Raw genomic sequence first — 18143 nt, forward strand, 5'->3', positions numbered from 1 at the left:
GAGTGGAATGGCTCCACCTTAGATTATGTGATTTCAGCACCCCAAGATGATACACTGTTTTCCAAATGGGTTTGACCAAATACACCCCTTGCACCAGCTATGTGTTGGAATTCCTCATGATTCACATCTTTGCCAACACCTGGTATCACCATACTTCTTCATTTTTGCCCACATACTAACATGCTATGTCATTATGGTCTTTATTGGCATTTCCTAAAACTACTGCTAACCCTAGACTTTTCAACTATTTGAGCCAAGAAGAAAACCCTTCCTCTCTTAAGGTGCCTTGAGTTGACTTTCTGTTGCTCTCAAGTTAAGGGGTCCCCAGGAAGCAGTAATAGGAACGTCAGTGTACCTTAAAGTCAAACTGTATGTCCATGTATTTTCCAAATCTGCTGGAGTTGTCATTCCGGAGTGTTTTGGCATTTCCAAAAGCCTTGGAATACAAAGGGAAGGGACACTGAACCCATCTGTCATTCGTTGACATTGAAGCTCTCCTGTTCATAGAATTCCTGACCTCGTTGGAGGAGAGAAGGGGGAGCCAGGAATGGAAGCCACACTTTATCTGCTAAGAAGAAATCACTATTTACAGAGCATTTGATGCCAAATATTTGAGTTGAACCCAGAGAAAAGAAAGGAAAAACATCTTCTCTCTAGAATCCACTCTAGGAGTAGATTAGAAAGGGCCGAAGGAGAGGCTGGGGCTTCCCAGGTGGCTTAATCTGCCTGCAAAGCAGGAGTCGCAGGAGATGCAGGTTCGGTCCCTAAGTCTGGAAGATCCTCTGGAGGAGGGCACGGCAACCCACTCCAGTATTCTTGCCTGGAGAATCCCATGGACAGAGGAGACTGGTGGGTTGCAAAGAGTTGGACACTACCGCAGTGACTCAGCACGCACGCAAGGAGAGCTAGATAGGACCGTAGGCCCTGGCTGTTCTAGAAGGCATCACTGCTGGCCCCCATCAGCAGACATCTTCCTTTAGTATCGATGTAAACTGTTCAGCCCAAAGGTCTACTGGGAAAATCCCTTCAACCATAAATGCCTTTTACACAAAGAGCAACAAAAACACAGGAGAAAATAACATTCAAAATCATCAACAGGTCAGAGAATTGCAGTAGTAAAAATAACAATCAAGATTATTTTAATCAATAAAAATATTAATGAATAATACAGTATTATTTTAGTGCTCACTAACTCTGCTGTGTGCTTTTTATGCATGGTGGTTTAGTCACTAAGTCGTGTCCGACTCTTGCGACCCCATGGACGGTAGCCTGCCAGGCTCCTCTGTCCGTGGGATTCTCCAGGCAGCTACTGGAGTGGGTTGCCATTCCCTTCTTCATTGGATCTTCCTGACCCAGGGATCAAACCTGGGTCTCCTGCACTGCAGTCGGATTCTTTACTGAGCTATGAGAGAATCACATTTTTTTAAAAATTCATCTTGTTTTTTATGCATTCATATTGTTTAATCCTCAAAACCTCCTAAGAGGCAGGTACTATGAGTAGATCCACTTTCCAGATGGGGAACTGGCTCCAGGATATGAATGATATGCAGAAGCTTGCTGGTATGTGATCGTCCTGGGATTGGTCTCCATGCCTGCTGGACTTCAAGGTCACACCCTTCACCACGATACAGTAAGTCCCCTACATACAAACAAGTTCTGTTCTGAAAGCATGTTTGTAAGCCCAACAAGGTTAGCTTAGGTACCCAATTAACACAATGAACTATATATTAATAGTATAGTAAGTCCCCTATATATGAACCTTCGAGGTGTGAGCTTTCAAAGATGCAAACATGCGCTTGCATGTCCAGTCATGTAAGTGAGTGCAGCCTGCCCTCCATCTCCTGTTGCTGATGACCCTTCAGCTCTACCATGTCCTAGCTCCTCTCCCCCCTCCAGGCAGTCACTCTTCCTGCCTGTCCACTCGATGCCAGCCCCTGGATGCCAGCTGCTGTACACACCACTGCACTTTTCAAGGCACTGTACTATAAGACTAAAAATGTTTATTTGTTTATGTATTATCTGTGTGAAAAGCATTATAAGCCTATTACAGCACAGTACTGTATAGCTGATTGTGTTAGTTGGGTACTTGGCTAACTCTGTTGGACTTATAAACAAATTGGACTTACGAGCGCTCTATCAGAATGCAATTTGTTCGTGTGTAAGGAACCGATTGTACTGCCATGTGATCTGTTCTCTTCTTAACTCCCAGACCTGCCCATTTTGACCGACCCACCCGAGCAGAGGCTCTTCTTCCTAAGTGACCTCCCTGGAACTCCCCTTTCTAGGTCCTTAAAGATCACTTACCTCCAACACTGGGTTGGAGAACAGCAGTCGGTCACGGGCTCTCTGCAGTGATTCGGTCATCGGGCAGGTCACTGCAAAATACTGGAGGATCTTCTTGGAGGCCTCTGTTTTCCCTGCCCCACTCTCTCCAGAAATGAGGATGAAGTGGTTATTTAGCTCCGAGCACATCATGCGGTAAGCGTTGTCAGCTATGGCATAGCTGGAGAAGGAGTGAGACAGAAACGGCAGGAGTAGGGCCTTCCCTGGCGGTCCAGTGGCTAAGACTCTGAGCTCCCAATGCAGGGGGCCTGGGTTTGATCCTTGGCCAGGGAACTAGATCCCACATGCCACAACTAACAGTTCATAGGCTGCAACTGAAGATCCCATGTTGCTGCAATAAAGACCAGTACAGGCAAACAAATTTTTTTTTTTTAAAGGAGTGTAAGGTGACTATAACACTACTTCCCTTGGCTCTGATACCCATCAGAGCAGAAGGACAAACTACCTCGCCTCTCGGAAGCTACATCCAGACTGTGGTACCAGGCACTTAGCTCAGAGAGCTGGCAAACCTTCACCATTACCCACTAGATAGGAAACTTCTAATGTGTATTAGTCACCCAATCATGTCCGACTCTTTGCAACCCCATGCACTGCAGCCTGCCAGGCTCCTCTGTCCATGGGATTCTCCAGGCAAGAATAATGGAGTGGGTAGCCATTCCCTTCTCCAGGGGATCTTACCGACCCAGGAATGGAATCTGGATCTCCTGCATTGCAGGCGGATTCTTTACCGTCTGAGCCACCAGGGAAACCCCCAAACTCTAACAGTTGAAAAGTTAAAGTGAAGACTTGGGGCAGGAATAAAAAATTTTCAGAATTTACCAATTAAAAAAAAAAATCACCATGGAATATTACTCAGCCATCAAAAAGAATTCATTTGAACCAGTTCTAATGAGATGGGTGAAACTGGAACCCATTATACAGAGCGAAGTAAGCCAGAAAGATAAAGTCCATTACAGTATACTAACACATATATATGGAATTTAGAAAGATGGTAACGATAACCTTATATGCAAAAAAAGAAAAAGAGACTCAGATGTATAGAACAGACTTGTGGACTCTGTGGGAGAAGGCGAGGGCGGGATGTTTCAAGAGAACAGCATCGAAACATGTATATCTAGGGTGAAACAGATCACCAGCCCAGGTTGGATGCATGAGACAAGTGCTCAGGCCTGGTGCACTGGGAAGACCCAGAGGGATGGGGTGGAGAGGGAGGTGGGAGGGGGGACCAGGATGGGGAATACATGTAAATCCATGGCTAATTCATTTCAATGTATGACAAAAACCACTGCAATGTTGTAAAGTAATTAGCCTCCAACAAATAAAAATAAATGGAAGAAAAAAAAATCAATCAACATTTCTTATAAGAATAATCTATGTACTAAATTACATCACCAAGAGATGTTCTATTAAATGTAGCTGGAAATAACATCTTATCTAAATATTAAATAATACAACAGATATAAGAGCTCATTTTTTTCCTTCAAAACCTAAAATACTAAATATATAGAGATAGGAAACAAAAAAAAAATAAAAACTTCTGTTTTAAAAACAGAGCTTAGGGCACTATTATAGAGGCTTTATCTACAAGTTCAGAAACTGAAGCATAAAGGTTTCCCGGGGTATACTCGTAGGATGTGGCCGTTTGAAAGCTGAGTATTTTTCTGTGATCGCTATTGGTGGTGAGGCAGAAAGATATATAAACGCCTTGGGAGTGGAATAGTTGAATCACCAAGAAAAAGGAAGCAAGAACTTAATAGCCCAAAAGTCAACCAAGGAGGAGAAGAGGGAAATTCATCAAAGCCCCAGAGTAACATACAGACCAGGCAGAATATTGCTTTTCTTCCGGATCGCCAGTCCTGCTAAGTTCCTAGTCACCGGCCTTCTACTCAGCGGCCATGATAGTCAAGCGCCAGTAGGTGGCACTATAGCAACCCACTTCCCAGAGAAGGTAACTCTAGCGGCAGCAGTCTTTCAAAGATTCCACCTTTCATCACAATTAAAATGAGATCTGATAATGATCTGCTGATGTTTTCCATTGTGTTGAAAGATTTATTTCAGAAGAAGGGAGTAATTTAAGTAAGGCACAGAACCTAATGAGCATGCAACAAGAATGTAAATGGATGGGTATATGAATGGATAGATGAGTGGGTGGATGGATGGATGGGTAGGTTGGGTAGGTGGGTAGATAGGTAGATGGATGGATGAATGGAGTGGATGACGGATGGGTGGATGGGTGTGTGGGTGGATGGATGGGTGTGTGGGTGAATGGATGGATGAGTAGACAAGTGGATGAATAGATCAATAGATGGATGGATGAATGGGGTGGATGATGGATGGATGGATGGATGGATGGATGGGTGGGTGGGTGGGTGGATGTGTAGGTGGATGGGTGGATGCGTAGATTAGTGGATGGATGGACGGATAGGTGGGTGGGTATGTGGGTGAGTGTGTGGGTGGATGGATGGATAGTTAGATAGATAATGGGTGGATGGATGAATGGATGGATGAAGGGGTAGATGGGTGTGTGTGTGGGTGAATGGATGGATGAGTAGACAAGTGGATGGATGGATAGGTGGATGGATGGACAAGTGGTTGGATGATGGATGAATGGGGTGGATAATGGATGGGTGGATGGATGGGTAGGTGGGTGGGTAATAGGTGGACATATGTGGTGAAGGGAGAGAGGGGGGAGAAAGAGAGGCAGAAAGAGAAAAATACTTCTATTGCTGATTCCATGGGAGCTACTTACACATGTGGTGGCAGTTCAAAGAAGCTGACCCCTTGGTAAAGTTCCATCTGGCTCAGAGTATAGATTCCCAGCTCCTGGTATGGGTTCACAGACACAAGGAGGGTCCCGATATATGTCTAGAGGGACAGACCAAAGCACTAGTGAGGAATTCCAGGGTGCAAATGGCTCTGGCCAAAGACCATCATATGCTACGATCCCCATGTGCCCCTTCAGTACTGGGGATACAACACAATAAATAAGTCAGGTTGTGTTGTGGGGAGTGGGGGGAGGAGATGTCTCCACTGTCAGGAAACCTAGCTAGCATTGGCGCACAGACTACCAACCAAGTGATCAAGACTGCTCTGCTTATTGTGTTAAGAAAGGCCTGGTTCTGCTGGCAGCCACCTTGCCACTGTGCAGAGAGGCTGCCGCAGAAGGAAACTGATGCAAAAGAAAGCAGAGGGCTGGGAAAGAGTCCTCAAGACATCATCCTAGACCCTAGAGATCTACTTCTGGACCCTGAAGTTACATAGGTTGACAGATTCTCTCTCGGGGCTTAGACTGATTTTAGTTGGGTCTCCAGCATGGGCAGCCAGAGAGGTCTTAAAACAAAGGATCACAGGGCATCTGACAGTGGTCCCTGGACACGGCCCCTCTGATGGTTAACCTAGAGTGATACTGTTCACAGCCATCAGGACTAGAGACTGGGGGACTTCCCTGGGGGTCCAGGGGCTATGACTCCGCCCTCCCCATGCAGGGGGCCCAGGTTTGATCCCTGGTCAAGGAACTAGATCCTACATGCTGTAACTAACATCCAGTGCAGCTAAACAAATTAAATAATTTTTTTTAAAAGGCCAAAGACCAGAAGGGAACCACCACTTAAGGAAAAACAGCTGAGAAATGAGTTACGTTACATAGATGAGATTCTCGCTGAAACGCTTGCGGAGGTTGTCCAGAAAAGCAGATTCGCTGGTGTACGCATCCAGCAGCACAAAATCCTGTACCCCGACCTTGTCCTGGGCGGTCAGTGCTCCTTCCATGTGCAGACGGATGTGCTTGCGTCTCACTTCTTCTTTCTACGGAAAACACAACCTTCTCAGCAACTCACTTATGTCATTTTTATCGCATGTCTAGAATGGAAATAGCAAGATCCTAGATCCTGGGGACAGCTGAGAGTAGAGATTACATTATGCTTTCTTCATTCAGCATTTATGATCTGGTTAGGGATACAAGTAATGATAGAAAAAGCAGTAATTATAGCAGCAGCAGCTGCTGCCAGGGACTCAGCATTCACTGCTTCAGCATGACACTAACCGTTTGACATGTATTATCTCTATTGATCCTCATTCCAACCCTATGATGTGCTATTATCATGCCCTTTAGACTTCATCAAACATCAACCTTCCCATCAGAAGACACTGTTAAGAAATAAATCAGCCAGCCACAGGCTGGCAAAAAAAATGTTCATGAATTATATACCTGCAAAGAAGTTGTATCTAGAGTAAAATACTCAGCTCGGTTAAAAGAAAAACAAAACCCAAAACTCAGACCTAACATAAACTGGGAAAAGACTTGAATGGATTCTTCACAGGTGAAGACAGACAGACGGTCAATAAGCACATAAAAAAGTCCTCAACATCATTAGTCATCAGAGAAATGCACCCTTCGGATCACAATGAGGTGCCACCGGAAGACTTCAAATGAAAAAGACGACATTGAATATTCTCGAGGATGTGAAACGATCGAATTTTCATACATTGCTGGCAGGAAGACCAACTGGCCGAATCACTGGGGAAAGGTCTGGCAGTTTCTAATGAAGTTAACCAAGCCTCTACCCTTTGATGGCAGCAATTCCATTCCGAAGTATTTACACAAGAGGAATGTAGACATAGGTCCACAAAAAGACTGGAACATGAAGGTTTACATCAAGTTCATTCACGATGGCCCCAAACTGGAAACAATCCAAGTTCCCATCAGCCAGAGAACGGAAGTAGAACATCTATACAATAGACTGGGTACAGCAGTAAAAGAGAAGCGACAGGTGTGTACAAAGACACAGACGTTATGCCGAGGGAAAGAACTCAGACACAAAAGGCTGCATGCTGTATGATTCCATTTATATGACATTCTGAGACAAGCAAAACTAATCTACAGTGAAAATCACAACTGTTGCCTGGTTATGGGGGATTGCCTGGCCGAGGACACTTCTGGAGTGATAGAAACATCCTCTAACTTGGTGCAGCTATGGAGTTACATGGGTGTATCTATTTGTCAAGATAAATGGCTACAGTGTTGTGCATTTTGATACACATAAATTCTGTTTTGAAAAGAACCATAAAAATAATCAAATGGTGAGTGGAGGATCCGGAGTGGATGGAGGTGAAGATGATAATAGAATGGCAGAATGCTCATAATTGTTGAAGCTGGGTGATGGGTATAGAAGGGATTTATTATTCTCTTCTGTGTATGTTGTTGTTATCCAGTCGTGTCCCTGACTCTCTGTGACCTCATGGACTGCAGCACGCCAGTGTGTTTATGTGAAATTTTCCATAATGAGAAGTTTTAAAAAACTGGATCACCACCAGGTGTCTCCCTACACTAGCTATATGAAGCGAAAAGGCGTAATCATGGTAATAAGTAGTAATCAAAGGATAAAAATGATGCATTTAGATCAAATTATTTTGGGAGGATCCCTGGAGTAGGAAATGGTAATCTGCTCCAGTATTCTTGTCTGGGAAACCCCATGGACACAAAAGCCTGGTGGGCTACAGAGAGCCCATGGGGCCACAGAGAGTCAGACATGGCTAAGAGACTCAGTACACACACATTCTAGTAGATTACAAATATTCCCATTAAATTTTTTTTTTAATAACAGAGGCATAGTGATAAGTATAGAAGAAGGAAAGGTAATAAAGAAATTCAAGGGTTTCAGCTTGACCCAAAAAAAAGGTGATTAAGAGACTTATCAGTTCAGCTCAGTTGTTCAGATTAAGAGACGTATCAGTTCAGGTTAGTGTCCAACTCTTTGCGATCCCATGGCCTCCAGCACACCAGGCCTCCCTGTCCGTCACCAACTCCCAGAGCTTGCTCAAACTCATGTCCATCAAGTCGGTGATGCCATCCAACCATCTCATCCTCTGTTGTCCCCTTCTGTCTTATAAGAGACTTACATTTTACAAGTATAGCATAGTGATGAAAGATGCAAAGACTTTGGAACATGAGTCTGTCAGGTTCAAATCTCATCTCTGTTGCCCCCCGCATAGTATAATCCTGGGAAAGTCTTAGGCTTTCCAAGCCCCTGTCTGTTTCCTGTCTGTAAATGTAAATGGAATCATAAGTGTAGCTACTTCACAGGATTATTGGTTTGAACAGGACCGTGGAAAGTTCTTGGAACAGTGCCAGAGACAATATCAGCTCTGTGAGTTTTTGCTTCCATCCTCATGACTATTAATAATTAGATTGTTAGAAACAAGATCATAACAAAGCAAAAAAGAAATCTGCCGGTGAGTAGTCAACAAGTCCCATCTGAAACTGGGAGTGGGCTGGAGTCTGAAGATCCCCTGAAGGAGGAAACGGCAGCCCACTCCAGGATTCTTGCCTGGAGAATCCCATGGACAGAGGCGACTGGTGGGCTACAGTCCATGGGGTCACAAAGAGTCGGACACGACTGAGCGTGCACACCCTTCATTCCTCATTGGAGTCTGAAGTAATCTCTAGAGTTGTACCCACAAATATTACAGCAGTCTGATCTCTGCATGTGGAGGGTTGCAGAGATTAACAAAGCTTCTTTCTTATTCCAGTCCTGGAGAGGGGAGTGGCAACACGCTTACTGGAGTGAGTCCAGCAGTCAGCCCCTGGGCCTTACGTGGCCCAAAGAGATTTGATAAAACCTCAGAGATTAAAGAATGTGACAACGATTTTAACTTCCAATGGCCAAAGCACAGTGCATCCATGTCAGCCTGGAGTTCCGTTTGTTGCAGTATTTCACTACTAAAATCTGGATTTCTATTATCTAGTTTATTTCAAAATATCTTTAGAAGGACATGGACAAGCTAAAGGGTCCTAATGATATTGACAAGAATGGTCAGAGAGATGAATATTGGAGCAGGAGAAAGGGTAATGAAGAAATTGAAGGGTTTCATCTTGACCAAAGAGACTTTATCGTTAAGAAAACATTAATACCATAAACAACCAGACAAGAGGAAAATTAAAGAGTAAGAGATCTTTGCAATACTTAAGAAAGAATTCCATCTTTGGGGTGATAAAACTAGGAGATATTACTATGCAAACACAAAGAGCAGGGATCCTAAACTCTGCTACCTACAGGGCAGATACTGGGACCGAGTCAGGCTGTTGGTGGCAGGGACTCACTCAGACTAGCGAGTGAATGGCCATCTATGTGCAGCCACTGCTTGGAGTTAGCTGGTTGACACCAGGCAGGGATGTCCAGCTTGTGTTGCCAAACCGTTCCAATTCTTCAAGAAAAGTTTTAAACATAGGATTTTATTGACAATTGCCCTGTAGAATCCCCCATATTCTGGATTTTGTGGATTGCATTCTTACAGAGTCATGTAACATGTTTCTCTCTCTCATGCATTTTCTGAAAACTGCTAGTTTGATCTAGAAGACTTATCAGATGCAGGACTGAGTCATTCAGGACAAAAGATTTTATAGGCAGTACAGTGTATTTCCAACAGAAGTACATAAGGTCTGGCTGATGTTTTAAGATGTCAGTGCTCTAATACACATGCCTAAATCCAGATTTTCTAAAGAGACTGCAAAGAATGGTAATATTCCAACTCTTTCACTTCTTTATTTATTAGCTGGAATCTTTCTACAAAGAGAAATTTATCAACTATTTGGTTGCCCCAAGGTCCAGTTTGGGGAGAAAAAAGGCAGGATAAATGCTTGCTTTGCCTATTTTCAGAATGAGCTGGTTCCATAGCATTTTTCAAAGGGGACCATGAGTTTTTAATATCATGAGACTGCAGGTTTAACTGTACTTGATATATTTCATTCATGGCAATTATTTATTCTTCAGTTCAGTTCAGTCATTCAGTCATGTCCAACTCTTTGCGACCCCATGAATCGCAGCACGCCAGGCCTCCCTGTCTATCACCAACTCCTGGAGTTTACTCAAACTCATGTCCATCGAGTTGGTGATGCCATCCAGCCATCTCATCCTCTGTCGTCCCCTTCTCCTCCTGCACCCAATCCCTCCCAGCATCACGGTCTTTTCCAATGAGTCAACCCTTTGCACGAGGTGGCCAAAGTATTGGAGTTTCAGCTTCAGCATCAGTCTTTCCAATGAACACCCAGGACTGATTTCCTTTAAGATGGACTGGTTGGATCTCCTTGCAGTCCAAGGGACTCTCAAGAGTCTTCTCCAACACCACAGTTCAAAAGCATCAATTCTTCGGTGCTCAGCCTTCTTCACAGTCCAACTCTCACATCCATACATGACCACTGGAAAAACCATAGCCTTGAATAGACAGACCTTTGTTGGCAAAGTAATGTCTCTGCTTTTTAATATGCTATCTAGGTATGGGATGCTAAAACTGGCTTCCCTGATAGCTCAGTTGGTAAAGAATCCACCTGCAATGTGGAAGACCTGGGTTCAATTCCTGGATTGGGAAGATCCCCTGGAGAAGGGAAAGGCTACCCACTCCAGTATTCTGGCCTGGAGAATTCCATGGACTGCATAGTCCATGGAGTCGCAAAGAGTTGGACATGACTGAGCGACTTTCACTTCACATGCTAAAATTATCCCAATTTTGGACAGTGGGGGAACTTTTTAAGTGGGCTCTTGAGTCCTTTTGACATAACCTTAACAGTCTTCGATAGCTTTCCTTGCTCATCAAAATGTCAAGCTGCTTTTAGGTTTATTTTATATATTCCCAACCTAGACCTTGAATCTGCCCAAGGAGCTCCGATTTCTTTCAATGGGGAGGTGGTAGATAACACAATCAGACACTAGGGGTGCTCACTGTCACTGGGTTGCTCACTGTTTCTAAAGCTTTTCGTTAGAGACACCAAGAAAGGATTTTCTTTTAATAAAATACATGAGTTTATCCTAATTCTATCAATTTAAATATACAACTAAGGGGTTTGTACTTAAACTTACTTTACTTATATCTCTTCCTCTTTCTCCTATCTAAAATTCCAGTTCAGTGACATAATTATTCATTGGCTTTATTCCACAAGTCACACAACAGTCTCAACAGAGCAATACTAACACGATCATCAACATCATTACTGAAGAGTGTTTGAAATATTTTTTAAAGGGGTACTTCTCTATTTTTGGTTGTTTGTGTGTGTGTGTGTGTGTGTGTGTGTGTGTGTGTGTGTGTGTGTGTTTTAGTTGTGCTACGGCATGTGGGATCTTAGTCCCCTGATCAACGATCAAACCCTCGCTTCCTGCATTGGAAGTGCAGAGTCTTGGACGGCCAGGGAAGTCCAAAAGTTATTTGTCTTCAGGACATCCCCGGTAGCACAGTGGATAAGATTCTGCCTGCCAGTGCAGGGGACATAGATTTGATCCCTGGCCTGAGACGATTCTACAGCCATGGAGCAACTAAGCCCATGCATTGCAACTACTGAAGCCTGTGCAGCTAGAGCCTGTGCGCTGTGAAAAGAGAAGCCACTGCAATGAGAAGCCTGTGCACCACAAGGAAGAGGAGCTCCCACTTGCTGCAACTAGAGAAAGCCCACGCAGAGCAACGAAGACCCAGAGCAGCCAAAATAAATAAATAAATAATTTAAAAATTATTTGTCTTCAGAGTACTTCACTGGGTTTGTATAGGCACATTACTGTGCTTTAATCTCCCTTTAAATAGTTGATTTCCACATGACTATCTATACCAGCAATGAGATACATATTTTGGTTCACTTTTATTGTTTTATTTGGGGAGACTGATTTTGAAATTTTATTTTATCATTATGTAAAATATACCTAATGATGCCAAAAACAAAATAAGGCATAGTCAAAGATCTATCATACTTGTCCCTTCTACCCTATTAACTTCTTCCTGCTGTAAACAATCATTTCAAAAGCTTTAGAATACTAAAAATTGTTTCTTTTCTTAAATAGAAGCGAATACACATGAAGATTTGCTTTCCTCCTTTCTTAGGCATATGCTTGCAAACTCGAAATGCTATTTTTTCACCAGTATTTTCACTGGGAAATCTATCCAGGAGATCCCTTCAGAGCTGTTTATAATGACATTCCTCATTCCTTTTCAGGGTTGCAAAGTACTCCATTGTATGTACATATTATACAGTTGACCCTTGAACAACACAGGTTTGAAATTTGTGGATCCACTTATATACAGGTTTTTTTTTTTTAATAATAATAAATGCTTTTCAGCAGGACTACAGAATCTGTGATTGGTTGATTCTGCAGAGGATCAACCCTAAGTTATAAATGGATTTTTGACAACACAGAAGGTCAGTACCCCAACCCCCCATGCTTTTCAAAGGTCAACTGTATGACAGTTTATTCAGGAAGTCCAATAGTAAAAGATCTTAACTAACCTCTGTCAGAAATTAACAGAAAACCATGGCAGAAAAATCAGCTGGACAGAGAAAATCTAGACAGAACAATTAGCTAACATAATACTGCACCCAACAATCATACAGTATATGCTTTGCACACAGAGCATTTACAAAAGTTGACCACAACCCAGGTCATAAAGCAAATCTCAGATTTCAATGGATTCAAATCGTGCAAATCTTAATCTTGATTAAGCCTCACTGAATCTGATCAGGTCAACACTTCAACAAAATTGAACTTTCTGAGATGATGAAAATGTTCTGTAGCTTCACTGTTCAACACAACAGCTGTGATTGAGCTATATGTGGCCTCTGAGCATCTGAAATATGATGAGATGGAGAAACTTAATTTTTTACTTAACTTAGATTTAAATAGCCACAGGTGGCTAGTGACTAGTGTTTAGACTACACAGGTCTGGAAACTAATTTCCAGTTCAAAAGAAAACCAAGGATGAAAAACACTTTAATAAAAAAAACCACTGCCATCAATAGTCACCTAAATTCAAACTAGGAAACTCTATGGGACAAACTATCTAGTTTCTTCATCATTTTTTGAAGACCACTGCAGGAGAATCTACATATTAAAAGATGTGAAACAGAAAGATGCAAATCAAAATCACGATAAGCCATCACTTCATACCCACTAGGATCGCTACAATCAAGATGTTAGACTATAGCAAGTGTTGGTGAGAAAACAGAAAAATTAGAATCTTTGGATATTGTTGATGGACTATAAAATGATGCAGTCACTTTGGAAAACAGCCTAGCAGTTCCTCAAAAGGTTAAATATAGATCTCCTATATGACCCAGCAGTTCTCCTCTTAGGTATATACCCAAGAGAAATTAAACATGCCCAAGCAAAAACTCATATAGATACGTTCACAGCAGCATTATTCATAATGGTCCCAAAGGGGAAGCAACTTAAACGTCCATCAACTGATGAATGAATAAACAAAATGCAGTACACCTATACAATGGGATTAATATTCCATTGGCAATGAAATGGGACTTGCCTGGTGTTCCAGAGGTACAGAATCTGCCTTCCAATGCAGGAGATGCATGCTTGATCCCTGGTCAGGGAATTAAGAGCCCATCTTGGTCGGGGAATCAAAAACTCACATGCCATGGGGCTACAAAGTCTGCACACCTCAATGAAAGATCCTGCGTGTCACAACTAAGACATGACACAGCCAAAAATAAATAAATATTTTTAAAAACAATATCTTAAAAAAAGAAAGGAATGAAGTACAGATACATATATGGATCAACTTTGAAAACAGTATGCTAAGTGGAAGAAGCCAGTCACAACAGATCACATATATGATTCCATTTATATGAAATGTCCAGAATAGGCAAATCTATAGCAATGGAAAGGTAATTAGTGGTTACCAAGGGCAGGGGGGGTTGAGAGAAAATGAGATGTAACTGCTATAGGATAAAAGGTTTCTTTTTCTTTTAATATGTATTTTATTTCTTTGTTTTTGGCTGCTCAGCATGTAGGGTCTTAGTTCCTGGACTAGGATCAAACCCATACCCTCTGTACTGAAAGGATGGAGTCTTAACCACTGGACTGCCAGGGAAGCCCTGTTAAAGCCTCTTTTTAACGTGATGACAGTGTTTTAAAATTGATTTTGGTGATGGTTGCACAACTCTGAATATACTAACAAACTTGAGTGTGTACTTCAGAGGGTGAATTTCCTGAATGGTATGTGAATTAAATTTCAAAACTGTCACAAAATCAAGATCTAAATGTGAAAGGCAAAACTATAAAGTTTTAGAAACAAATATAAAAGTTCTCTTCATGACCAAGGGGTAGGGAAAAGTTTCTTCATAATTTATACAAAAGAATATCAATCATAAAGGGAAGTGAAGTGAAGTGTTAGCAGCTCAGTCGTGTCTGACTCTTTGCGACCCCATGGACTGGGGCTTGCCAAGATCTTCTGTCCATGGGATTCTCCAGGCAAGCATACTGGGGTGGGTTGCCATTTCCTTCTCCAGGAGATCTTCCTGACCCATGGATCAAACCTGGGTTTCCTGCATTTCAGGCAGACTCTTTACCATCTGAGCCAGCAAGGAAATTCAACCATAAAGAGAATAACATGCAATCTTGACTATATGAAAACTGAGCTTTTGTTTATCAAAAGATACTTAGAAAGTGAAAAGAAAAGGTACAGAGTGAAAAAATAATACATAAAGAGAATTTGGGGCTTCCCTAGTGGGCTCAGACGGTACAGAATCTGCCTGCAATGCAGGAGACCAGCATTTGACACCTGGTTTGGGAAGATCCCCTGGAGGAGGGCATGGCAACCCACTCCAGTATTCTTGCCTGGAGAACTCCATGGACAGAGGAGCCTTACAGGTCCACGGGGTTGCAAAGAGTCCAACATGACTGAGTGACTAACACACACATACACAAAGAGAATTTAGGGATGAATTAAAAAAAAAAAAAACCCAACTGACTCAATGACTAACAGGCATTTTGTTGAAGAATGGCCAATAAAAATGTTTTAAATGCAAATTTTTACCCCAGTGGAATACAATTGCATACTTAACACATTGGTAAAAATTTTAAAACCTCATAGGATAGCAAAAATGTCAAGTGAGAGAAATTCTCAAACTCCGTGAATAGGAGTGTAAATTGGTATAGCTGCCTTAGAAAACAATTCAGCACAGCCTAGTAAAAGTTGAGGACACATGCCCTGTAACCAAGCATCTTCATTCTTCTCGTTTATGTGCAGTGAGGGACAAACATGAGAAGCATGCAGCAGCATTATTTGTAACAAGCTATAACAGGCTTAGTTGTTCAGTCATGTCCAACTCTTTTTCGAACCCATTGACTGCAGCCCACCAGGCTCCTCTGTTCATGGGGATTCTCCAGGCAAGAATACTGGAGTGGGTTGCCATTTTCTTCCCCAGGGGATCTTCCCAACCCAGGGATTGAACCCAGGTCTCTCGAATTGCAGGTGGATTCTTTATCATCTGAGCCACCAGGGAAAGCCTCAGAACAGGGAAAAACTTCAAGTTCTAACAATAATAAAATACGCGGCTATCACTACCACATAATGCTATAATCACATCAGACAGTTATTCAGAGCTTTACAGAGCACCATGCACTGCCTTAAGTACTTTTCATATATAGATTCATTTGAAACCTTTCAACAACCTATAAGGTAATAGATATTTTACTCCCATTTTTCGGATGTGAAAACTGAGGTTCAGAGAGTTTAAATAACTTGCCACAAGGATAGTAGAGTTGACAGAGATTCAAATCTAAACAGTCTAGATTCAAATCTAAACCATCCATGCTCTTTTTCACACATTCCAGAAGGATACAAAACAAGACTTCAAGAAATGGAAATATATGTCAGATCCTGGATAAGGCGATTCAAAGATGTTTAATTCAACTATTATGTTGTATACAGCTGTGAAAGTGAATGAAGGGCAATTAGGCTCATCAACATGGCTTGATTTCAAATAAACAGCATTGTTCAAAGAAAAGCAAAATACATAAGAATATACACACACACATATATATATGTAGTTTCTTTCTATTTTAACCAAGGTCCCAAACAAGCAAAATTAAGCAATATGTTGCTTGAGGATACATTCACAAGTGATCCAACTACTGGGAAAACAAAGGATTGTACTTATCTAACACTGGGTAAAAACATATAGTTATTATTCCTTAGATTATACATGCATGTTCTTCTTCATGTATGATATTTTGTAATAAAAATACTAAAAAAAACTAGGCCAACCTCTTATAGGTATAACAATACCAAATTCCTCAATTAATAAACAGAATTCAATATAACAAAAAAGGGATAGTAAAATGTGACCAAGTGGGATTTATTCCAGGAAGACATATTAGAAAATCTGTTAATAATAGACTTATAGTATCAGTTGATCAAGAGTGGAAAACTACGCATCTCATAGATTCTGAAATGACACTAGATAAAGTTCAACTTTCTTGATAATTACATTATCAAAAACAACAGAAGCCAAAACAAATTCCAGAAGGATCAAAGATTGAAACATCAAAAAAGAAAATTATAAAATAAAATAGTAGAAGAAAATACAGGTGAAGGGAGGAATGCCTTTTTAAGTATGATACAAAATTCAGAAACCACAGAAGAAAATACTGATCAATTCAACTACAAAGAAAAATTTTAGGCTAGGAAGAGCATCGTAAGCAGAGTCAAAAGATAAAAACAATTTTGGGGGAAAAAAAATTGCAATTCACATCTCAGACAAATGACTCATTTCCTTAATATATAAAGAGTTTCCATAAATCAATAAGAATAAGTTCAACACCCCTCAACGTGCATCACATCAAAAATGGGAAAGGGATATAAACAATTCACAGAAAAGAATATGAAAATTTGTCTTTTAAACATTAGAGAAAGATACTCAACTTCACTCCAAAGAGAAATGCTGTTAGAATATATTGAAATACCACTAAAATACCATTTCTCATTTTTGGCAATCTGATAGGTAAAGTTTGAGAACAGTCTTCATGAGACTGTGGCAAAGAGTTACTTGCATCTATTACAGGTGAGAGGACACGTATATTGTCTCATTTTTGGCAATCTGATAGGTAAAGTTTGAGAACAGTCTTCATGAGACTGTGGCAAAGAGTTACTTGCATCTATTACAGGTGAGAGGACACGTATATTGTAGAACATCTATGAAATGTAATTTGATAATATATTTTAAAAGTCAAGTACACATTCTTTTATGTAATAATTTCACTTAGAGATTTATTCTATTATATATGATCTCACAAAGATAAAATTCAAATATTCATCAATAGGGAAACAGGTAACTCAATACAATGGAACTCTATAGAGGTACAGACTCTTCTCAACAGTTTGCTACCATATAATGTGAGGTCATAATATTTCTTTAACAGATTTTATGTAAGGATATGAGGTAGCACCAAATAAATAGTAGTTTGTCCTCCAAAAGTAGTAGATGATAAAAATAACAATGGATGTAGTAATATTGGGCTGGCCAGAAAGGTCACTGTTGTTTTTCTGTAACATCTTGTGGAAAAACCCAAACAAATCTTCTGGCCAACCCAATAATGGTGAGAACTAAGTTTACAGCCAGTTAGGGACCCAGCTGGGATTCAACACACACCTGTCTCTCCAAACTCATTCTTCTATGTCTACTCAATTGAGCCTCTTACACAGAAAATACAAGCACTTCTCCATGTTTGTTTCAATGCTCCACCACGGTGCTTCATCTCTTTTGTATATAACAGGTTAGAAGAGGTTTATCTGCATCTGAGTGAGAACCACAGATTTGTCCTGCATTTGGAGCTTCTGATTCTGTGGCAATGAAATCGGAACCTTGAAGAGATTTGCTCATCCTGCTTCAACCACAAAATAAAACCACTAGCTACAATGGTCTCAAAGTCAGTTCTAGGGCTGTTTCAAATATCCTTATGCAGTTAGACTTGATAGGTATAGAAGGGGACCCCCCAAACGTCTCCAAACCTTTCCCTATCTTGGATAGG

The 18143-nt window shown here is 41.2% G+C and overlaps 1 protein-coding gene across 4 annotated transcripts in view; it reads right to left on the bottom strand.

Moving 5' to 3' along the window:
* Positions 1 to 18143, bottom strand: part of MYO1H (myosin IH) — an 89618-nt gene that overhangs the window by 33257 nt on the left and 38218 nt on the right. For all 4 annotated transcript variants that reach the window (XR_011490723.1, XM_070475439.1, XM_070475438.1 and 1 more), the window contains exons 2-5: positions 5986 to 6147; positions 5093 to 5208; positions 2305 to 2503; positions 356 to 436 (exon numbers count right to left, since the gene is read on the bottom strand). Coding sequence is in view for 3 of the 4 variants with exons in the window: in XM_070475439.1 (XP_070331540.1) it covers positions 356 to 436; positions 2305 to 2503; positions 5093 to 5208; positions 5986 to 6111 (522 nt within the window). In the remaining variant the exon portion in view is untranslated. The remainder of the gene's footprint in view (positions 1 to 355; positions 437 to 2304; positions 2504 to 5092; positions 5209 to 5985; positions 6148 to 18143) is intronic.

Source organism: Odocoileus virginianus, chromosome 12, assembly GCF_023699985.2.
Source record: "Odocoileus virginianus isolate 20LAN1187 ecotype Illinois chromosome 12, Ovbor_1.2, whole genome shotgun sequence".
In the NCBI taxonomy this organism is placed as follows: domain Eukaryota; kingdom Metazoa; phylum Chordata; class Mammalia; order Artiodactyla; family Cervidae; genus Odocoileus; species Odocoileus virginianus.